Source organism: Platichthys flesus, chromosome 9 (genome assembly GCF_949316205.1).
Source record: "Platichthys flesus chromosome 9, fPlaFle2.1, whole genome shotgun sequence".
Lineage (NCBI taxonomy): Eukaryota > Metazoa > Chordata > Actinopteri > Pleuronectiformes > Pleuronectidae > Platichthys > Platichthys flesus.
This window is the reverse complement of record NC_084953.1, coordinates 19,622,706-19,632,024: the sequence shown is the minus strand read 5'-3', so window position 1 is coordinate 19,632,024 and position 9,319 is coordinate 19,622,706. Positions and strand designations below refer to the sequence as shown.

Below are 9,319 nucleotides of genomic sequence, written 5' to 3'. Positions count from 1 at the left end.
TCTCCCCCCCCCCTTCTCTGTCGTTCAAGCAGAGGAGCCGACAGCCCGACGGGCTTCCTGGAACAGACCCCTTGGATGCTGGGGAGACTGCCTGGATGTGGGGGAGGAGGAGGAGGAGGGAAGGAGGGGTGGAGGCAGGGATGAGGTGGGGAAGTGGGCGGGGATCGCTCTCAGGGACCCGCTGGAAGCTGTAGTTGTAACTTAACCCAAATCACAGATGATGTGGTTTTGCTAAAAGGAATACAAAGTTGATGAGGTGAAATGAACACTGGAACTGATGCTGCTTCAGCACTGTTACCAAAAATAGTTTATTATTCTAGATTCATATTTAGGTCCTAACAGAAATTGTCGAGCTAACACTGCTCATCTGAAAGATACTGTGGCAAGGATGTGTGAGAATGAAGTGGTTTGCACTGAGGTATTTTTTTTCAATACTTCACGACAACAAGCCTGATGAGTTATTTAACAGGATTAACCATATATACGTCAAAACAGCTACACATCACCAAAACACCCAGCAGTCCCATGAGCCCCTGCGACATGTTGTCCAATCAGACCAACCGGCTTACTGATCAATACAATACTTTCACCAACTTTATAAGGGCTAATGTTTCTACTTAAATCACCAATGAACAGTACGACAATAGATATAAAGATGGACTCTCCACTTCCTCCTATACTATCCAGAGATGAAGATATCCTGGATATGAACGCTGCCATCTTGCATATTTGGAGTCTAACTTAGTGGTTCTCAAAGTGGTGGGGTGCGGACACTCTACATCAAATACTGTTTCGGTCCTGATCCACCAATGAAAAGAGGAGTGTTATCATTTGAACGCGAGTTGCACGTACGCTTCCGAGTATAAAAGTAACTGCAGGCATGGTAAGCGCTCACCCTCACTGAGACGCCACCCTACAGAGTTTGTGCGATTGCTCTTGTGTCCTCTATAATTCACATATTCATTGCTTAATAAACAGTCTTTTTAAAGAATCACTCCTTCCTCGGTAATACCTTCCTGCACTTGCAGCAGGCCTATTCGTAGCCTAATCTAAAGAGTAATTTGCTCCACAGTCTTTTTTAGAAAGCTTATAGCCCCAAGAGCTAGCCTTCTAGCTAGCTAACTTCTTGCAACTGCAGATAGCCCTTATCTCCTTACCACCTACCTTTACATCTTCAATCATCCACCGTGTTGCAACAAATAAAACACCAGCACTTGAATCTATTCTGTGCTGTCCCTGTCTACATTGTGTACTGTTCGTTTATTTAGGAACCATTGCCTAGCACAGCCTTATTCATTATTCGTGTGCAAGTCGCTCACAGCCACATATACAAACACACTCACAAGACCACGACGTTGCAATTAGAACTTTATTAACATCACACACACTGTATCAGCAAACAAACACAACTATGGACAAGTTTGTGATTCGTAAAAGTCAGGCAACCGATGCGCCAGTTGCGAAGAAGCCAAATCTTAGCAAATATGACGAGAGCTATTTGCAGTTTGGTTTCACCGTCACTGGCACGACTGAGCAACGTCCTCAGTGTGTTTTGTGTGCCGAGGTGCTGGCAAATGACAGCATGAAGCCATGTAAATTAAAAAGGCACCTCAACACCAACACCCCGACTTGAAAGAGAAGCCTGTGGACATAGCACTGTCTCCAAGCTATTTATCTATCTATATATTGTGGTGTAGTTGAGGGCGGGCGGCGCGGCGGGGGGGCCCTAACTACCCCTAACCAGCTTTGGGGGGGCCCAGCTTGCAAAAGTTTGAGAACCCCTTGTCTAACTGATACATGTGCTGGACCAATCACATGTCAGTGAGTGACGTTTTTTTCACCCTGTAGTGATAAATAACCAGCACTCCAACAAACATCAGTCTGATGAGAACGATTCAAAATGACAGAAACCATCTCTGATTAATTTTACGTGTGCTTTGAATGGATCTAAATAAACAGTCGACGAAGAAGAAGACGTCTCGTCTTTGTGTGTTTTGTTTTTGACAAACAACGTTACTCCGCCTAGTGTTCTGGTGGTGAATTGCGTTGCAACATGCGCAACACGTTAGTGAAGCATAAACCAAAACGAGTCCGTCGATGCAGCTGTGTTGCCTTCCGCTGTTGCAGTCGCAGGACTATAATTCGGTCTTAAGAAGGAGTAGGTGGGATTTATGATATATACCTCCGGACCCAATTTACATGTCTGAAATCGGCTATAATGGCACTGTGGCTTTTCACAGTTTATCCCATGAACTGTACATTCACGCTTGACCCAAATTTCATGGCAATCCTTCCCATATTTGTTGAAATATTTCAGACTGGACCAAAGTAATTTGCCACTCGCAGGGCAAGAATTAAACTGACTGGGGTTTGTGGTTCTCATCGTTTCATTTAACAAAACTTTATTCGACTGTATCTGATTGGATTATACTGAATAAAATGAATCATCGCCAAAGAGGAGAAAAGAAGCATCGACAGCATGTACTGGAAAGAAGAGCAGGATATAAATAGAGCAGAACAAGGGATAATAAAATACAACAAGCACTAAAACAAGTAGATGGATTTAGCATGAGCAGGACGCATGAAGCAGACAGAAGTCAAAGCAAAGAAAAAGGGGAAAGTGAACTTTCCCATTAGTAGGACATTTTTGTGACAAGTGATTTTGGTTTTTATGGGGAAGGAGTAGAACTCATTACAGTCTGGTTTGAAATCTGCCTATTACTCTATTCTGTGGTCTGATTGCTCCGCCTATTAACTGCTGGACAGAGGAAGGCCTCCACCAAGATGACCATCTCTGTCCGTAATTTACTATGTTTGTCAGATAAAACTCCTCCTCAGGGCTATTACTCTCTGTCTCATAGTTTCCATGTAAAACCTGCTCTGGACTTCTGAAATAGAGGCTACATCCCTTTCAGTGGTGGACATCTGAAAATCAACTATTGTCACATTCTCTTTAAAAGAAAAAGAAGAGGAGTGGCACATTTAACCTTGGATTTTAAAGTTTCATCAGAATGATAGTCATCTTTTTGGCCTCACTGCTGGGTGAGTACCACAGATAAAATGTGACTGACTGATGAGGCCTCTACTGAAAGAAAAGAAGAAATTCCAGGTTTCTTATATAAAAACATGTGTCTACATTAAGTTGTCAGAGCTAACGTCAACTCAAAGCTGTGCTCTGTTATTTGATGCATTTGTGTGGTGCGCTGAGTTATAATTTTACTGGGCTGTAACTGAGCAGCTGGGAGATTCAAAAGGTGAAAACATTTTAAATGATGTGCACCAGCCAGGATGTGAACAAGGCTCATGTAAATGATTTGGACAAGTCTGTCACCGTGAATCACCGTGATGACTGCTCCCTCCACGACAGCCATGAGTTATGTCGATGTTAACTGTACGTCTGTACTGTGTGGATGTGTGTGTGTGTGAGTGTGAATGAAAATAGAGGAAAATGTGTGCACATTCCTTTTGTTCCCATGGGGATGATAGTCGTCTAAACAGTCTCATTAAGGACTAGGAAATTCTCCTCTCTGTTGCACTGTGTGGCAGTAACATTACTGTGTGTGTGTGTGTGTGTGTTTGTGTGTGTGTGTTGGCTTGAATGGTATGTGACTTCTAAGCATCATAGACTGCTATTATTTTATTTATTTAGACTTTATATTATTTTGGTTATATAATCTAAACTCAGCGGTGAACCATGACTGACTTTCTGCTGGGGGTTCAAAACCATCAGAGCCGGCTGTGGTGTTACTTCTTCTTTACTTCTAAAATCAATCCTTGTCATTAGTGAGTTTTTTTATTTTTGGGTGCTGGGAGTTGTGTGCAGAGTTGTTTATAAGCCGAGTGAAGTTAGAAAATGTTGTGTTCATCCTACCTGGTAAATTTAATGAGGGCATTGTGCGTCAGTAACTTTTTTTTCCCCAATATCTTCAGACCCAAGTTCACAATTTTTCAAAATTAAGCTCTGTAATTCAGCTCGATATTAAACATTACAGCAACAATATGAACGTTGTACTTTTACTTTGAAGTAATAAATGCAAATTATCAAAATTATCTAATGGCTATTTTGAACCAAGATTGACTGAGTTGCCAAACACTGTAGTATATTATCTGAGAAGATGTAAGGGTCGACATTCTCATCTCAGTCCAAGATGTATTTTTATCCTGATGGCAGAATGTGATGATATGAGTTGTGTTTTTGTACTATAATTTCTCTGTGTTTCAGGTGTAATTCTACATGTTGCTGCATTTAAAGGTACTGGCAGAGATGATGAATCAGGGTCCACCTGTCTGACACACAGATACAGTACTATTGTTTGACACAGGAATGCAAAAGCCCGTAATGTAGCCTCCCCTGTTCCTGCAGGATCTCTGGAGGCCAGTGTCTCTGTGAAGCCTCCAGGGCCAAACAACTACCTGGGTGAGAGTATGCTCCTGCAGTGCACAGTGGAGTCCCTCTCTGCTTTCGTGAAGAGCTACCGGTGGTTCAGGTCCAAACAACACAGGTCTGCCACCCCCAGGCACCTGGTCTCTGGTGACAGCTACTTCATCACAGCGGTAACACAGGAGTACGCCGACAGGTACTGGTGCCAAGCCGAGTGTCGGGAGAACCGGACTGATTTTGAACTAAAGGCCCGGCCGGTCACGCTCGGAGTGTCAGGTGAGCAGCAGCTACGACTGCAGCCTCTGCAGCAAGGCATCAGGTTTCTGCTTTGCACAGGACGAATCAGATGAGTACAGAGGTTGTGTATTCTCAAACTCACTAATGCAGAGACACATAGAGGCTCTTATTTTCCTCAAAACAGCCTCTGTCACTCCTCCCTATCATGGGTAAAAACCTGGTTTATACTATTTCTTATTGATCAGAAAACCGTCAGAAAACTTTAAAAAAATGTGTTTATTCATTTAAGCTTATTTTGGCTTCATGACTGACTGTGTTTAGCAACAATAAAATGTTGAAAAAAACCCTTTGAGGGTCCCTGGAGCGAACCCTAGCTGACATAAGGCGAGAGTGTACACCCCGGGGAGGTCAATCTCAAAATGTAAAACTGTCAAAAATAATGTATATTTATTATCAGTAGGATATCTTCATCAGTCATAAGTCATACATTTTTTTGCCAAACATTGATTCCAAAAACAGACACAACCCTCACTGTAGTACATGATTTATTACAAAATGTTGTTGCACTCGACACATGATTTGTTTAGTCTCTTTCCTATTCAGAGGTGTGTTTTGGGCACAACATGCAATAAACCAATCAGAGAGCCATCTACCATTACCTTTAAAAGTATTAGTGTCCTTGCACCAGCAAGGTTATTATAAGAGCAAGTCATCATATTTGACACCCTTTTATTACTCAATGCCAATATGTTTCATTATTATAAAATCCTATGTCATCACTGTGAGATGTGAAGCCACTCTCCTGCTTTAACAACAGTGAGCAGGACACAGCTGTTGCCGAGCAGCAAACAAAAGCATGCTAATTCAGATCCATTGTTGGTTTTTATGTTGTTCATGTAGGAATTAAATAGGCAATCTGACCCCTACTGGAGAAATTCATGTTGACTGTGTTTGACAGATTATCACATGAGAAGGTTGTTTCCTAAATGTATAATTGTTAGTGAAGTGTAGGGGCAGGTGATTTTAGAGACTACAGTCGAGCAAGTATGGAGATTAGAGTACAGCTGAAGGAAAATCACATTAAGTGAGAGCACAAGTTTCACAGACAGCGGAGATTTACAGTTAGAACTAGAAGGGCATTCGGTGGAGCGCACCTCCGCCAAGGCCCATCAGTCCCCTTAAATTCAATCAAGCTGCTACACTCACTCATAAATATTAGTTCCATAAATGTGCCAGATCTTTTTTCTTCAAGATTTCTCCCTTGGAAAATGGTGAAAGTGTTGAAAAACGTAGAATCTCAAAATGTTACAGGAAGATCCAAATATAATGGCTTCTTCTATGACTCAAACCAAACTGTTCCACCAAGTTCCATGCAAATCTGGTGGGTTGTTCTTGTGTTGTTTTCCTTACAAACAAACAGACAGGGGTGAAAACATGACCTCTGACCTCGGCAGAGGTAACAATGGCAGACACTTCGTGGATTTCTTTCATATGACTTTACTCTTCACTGATTGGTTCTCCAAACTTTCTGACTATGCCAAACCCATCTCTGTTTTTGTGTTGTTGCTGACATTTTGTCAAGATATGTGGCTATTTCAGTTATGTCCATTACAGATTGACCAATCATCAAACCAGGATACGTCTGAAAAGCCTCAATCTCAGACTGTTTCTGTGGCTTCTCACATCTTCTCTCCCCTTTTCTTTTTCTCTCTATCAACCTATGTCCCAGAGTTGCCCCCTCCCTGGCTCTCTCTGACTCCTGACACCAGACAGATGTTCAGTAGGGAGTGTTTCACTCTGCAGTGCCTCACATCTCAGACTAACTCCTCAGGGTGGAAGCTGGTGCATTACTCTCCTGACCTAAAAGCAGGGACCTCAAACCTCACCGTTCACTATTCACCACCAGGAGGTAGCATGAGCCCTTACAAGTCTGAAGCATTTGTGTTCACTGCCAGTGGGACCGGTGGAGTGTACTGGTGTGAGGGCGCCAGGGGCCGCAGCAACGCAGTCAACATTACAGTAAGCTGTGAGTCTTGTGTAACAGAGAAGTTTCAGGACAAACCCAGGGAGAAACCACCGACTTCTGTGTAGCACTGATGTTTAAATAGGACTGTATTTAATACAAAGGTAACATAAAAGAAGTAGGAGTTCAATCTTGCCTTCTATTTTTCTCCCACAGATGGCGACATCATCCTTAAGACCCAAGCCTCCCCTGTGTTTACAGGTGACGATGTCACCTTGTGTTGTCAGTATCAGAGCGGCAGACACAAACAAACCAGCTTCTTTAAAAACGGAGCATTGATTGACTCTAACAGTTCGTCCGGTTCAGACCGAGTCATAAAGATGACTCTTAAGAATGTGACACGGGAAGATGAAGGCTTCTACAGGTGTGCGTCCCCCGACAGACAGCTGCAGAGTCCAGAGAGCTGGTTATCAGTGAAACAGGACAGAGGTCAGCTGAACATCATCACGCTGCTGTGTGTTCTATAGAAGTGGATCAGCGACACTTATCAACTGTTGTGTCTTTTAGGAAACTTCACATCAGAGGAGACTCCAGCCTCCACTGGTATTTTTCTTATTTATATACATCTACTTGTTTTGGAGGAAATACTCAATATTAATCAACACATTTTCCATTATTGAGTGAAGCCTTTTGGTTGTCTGGTTCTCCTCCTGCTCTGTCTTTTCATCAAGGTTTAATTTCATCAGGAAGATCCCTCAGGATTTAATGAGATGAAAGAAACTAGAATGGGACTCAGTAGAGCGCATATTCACCAAGGCCCAGCAGTCCCCTTAAATACAATCAAGCCACACCAAATTTCACACACTCATAGATATCAGTCTTCTACATACGGCAGATTTTATTCATTAAGGTCCAAGAATTATTCCCTGGGAAAACGTTTTAAAAGCACAATGTTAAAGAAAGAGATAAAAAATGGCTGGATCAGTTTAATACCAAAATACAGTGGGTCCTTTCCTGACACTTACCACATCTGTCCGCCAAGTTGATTGGAAATCCAATTGTTGTTGTTATTCTAACAGCTTTATTTATTTAAACAAGTATTATGTCGTCTTGATCAGGTTCCTGGAAATGGATCATTGCTTCATGTGGGGTTCTACTTCTGATCGTCATACCTTTGACTGTTTGGCTCGTTTGTCACTACAGGTTAGTATTTATAAAATCTTCATCCGTCTTGACTTCCTACTTTCTACTGCATGAAGGACAAGCCCAACAGGTGGTGAAGTAAATGATTCACTGCCTGTTGTATTTTCTTGAAGGTACCAGAAGTTCTGCACTTGGAGCTGCTGGCCAGTTTCCAAACAGGAAGTTCCAGCAGGGGTGCTTCCTGCAACCAAGTTGGATGTGACGGAGGTGCAGTGGGACCTGTCCTGGATGGAAATGTCCAACCTGTTGGAAAAGGATACTTATTGTGGCACTTAAAGGGAAACTCTCTTCTGAAGCCCAGAGAAAGTATTAACTGTTGGGTCAAACCTATGAGAAAGCTCAGTCAGTGCTGCAGGTTGTAGTATTGGATGGTCACATGTTAAAATAGTGCTACCTGATATATTTTGTTATTGAATTAAATGAGATGTTTAGGATTTATAAGGATGAGTACTTTTGCTGATGGTGCAGAATTGATAGCTTCCAATGAAAATGTTATTGTTTCAGTTGTCACATTTGTCAATGTCAATACTTTTGCACATTTAAACGTCTCTCCTTTGAGTACATTTTGAAACTAAGAATCATATTTGTTATATCTTATTATCTAATCATTAATATAATTGACTGTTCTAAATCATTTTACATGTATCATTTCTCCTGTGTTTGTTCGAGGTTCCATGTTGTTTGCTCCCTTTGAATCATTTTTTGCTATTTCTTGTCGTCTGAAGTTATAAAAGTCATAGAAATCGTCATGCTTGTTTTATATCTTTATATCTACCAGGAAACTAAAAACAACTGTAAAGATGAACCAAACAAATACAATTTGACACAAATCCACTGCAAACAGACAAAAAAAGACTAAGAGACACAATACAAGTCTGAAGCGGCACAAAATGGCTACAGAGAGACACACACAAAAGTACTACAAACAGACAAGAAATGTAGAAAGAGAGAGAAAGAAAGAAATACTCTACATATATATTCTACATGCACCTGATAATATATTTCCATTCAGCTGATGCAGTAAAATAGATTTTTTAAATTTCACAATTTACTCCGCTAATTTAGGCTCTGGATTTAAATGCCACATTTTTTTTAGAGAGACCCGAAACCATTATGTGTCTGTCAAGATAATTAAGATGCATGTCACACTGCATTAATCCTCATATAATACACTGTTTATCATTTAAATGAAGCACATTACTGTAAAATAAATACATGTGCATGCCTTTAGAAGCCGGCATCTTTGGTAGTAATTTAATGCAGTCGATTTTATTTTCAGTTCTTCTGAAAGGATCCTGAGAAGAATAGTTTTTTCCACTTTGTTTGATAAACAACGGAGCTATTTCTAATAATGTTGAAAATATTGGCTGTGTCAGGGATTACATCTCTTTGCGAGGACTTCACTCTTATAATGAGTGATATGACTCACAGTATGAGCAACAAAGTAAAGACTCAAGATCATCCAGTGCTACTGTGTGCACACTGTTTGCCAAAATACAGAGTAAATATGATGTGGATTTTCAGGAAAGCATTTG

At 41.2% G+C, this 9,319-nt stretch overlaps 1 protein-coding gene across 2 annotated transcripts; it reads left to right on the top strand.

Annotated features, from left to right (window-relative positions):
- Window positions 1-5,400: 5,400 nt before the first annotated feature.
- On the top strand, window positions 5,401-8,505 carry LOC133961073 (uncharacterized). 2 transcript variants are annotated; one of them, XR_009921963.1, is made up of 5 exons: window positions 5,401-6,637; window positions 6,798-7,070; window positions 7,149-7,184; window positions 7,700-7,784; window positions 7,898-8,505. XR_009921963.1 is itself a non-coding variant. In XM_062396019.1 (5 exons), the coding sequence occupies exons 1-5, from the start codon at window positions 5,921-5,923 to the stop codon at window positions 8,058-8,060; spliced, it is 1,281 nt and encodes a 426-aa protein (XP_062252003.1). In that variant the 5' UTR covers window positions 5,401-5,920; the 3' UTR covers window positions 8,061-8,505. The 2 variants fall into 2 exon arrangements, 1 of the variants encoding a protein (XP_062252003.1); XM_062396019.1 differs by having other exon boundaries at window positions 5,401-6,644.
- The last annotated feature ends 814 nt before the right edge of the window (window positions 8,506-9,319 follow it).

Bases quoted from the DNA above. Each gene is read 5' to 3' on its own strand.
- LOC133961073 (XM_062396019.1), top strand. From the start codon at position 5,921: ATGTTACAGGAAGATCCAAATATAATGGCTTCTTCTATGACTCAAACC. The intron at 7,185-7,699 runs GTATTTTTCTTA...CGTCTTGATCAG, and splicing joins GGAGACTCCAGCCTCCACTG to GTTCCTGGAAATGGATCATT. The intron at 7,785-7,897 runs GTTAGTATTTAT...ATTTTCTTGAAG, and splicing joins TGGCTCGTTTGTCACTACAG to GTACCAGAAGTTCTGCACTT.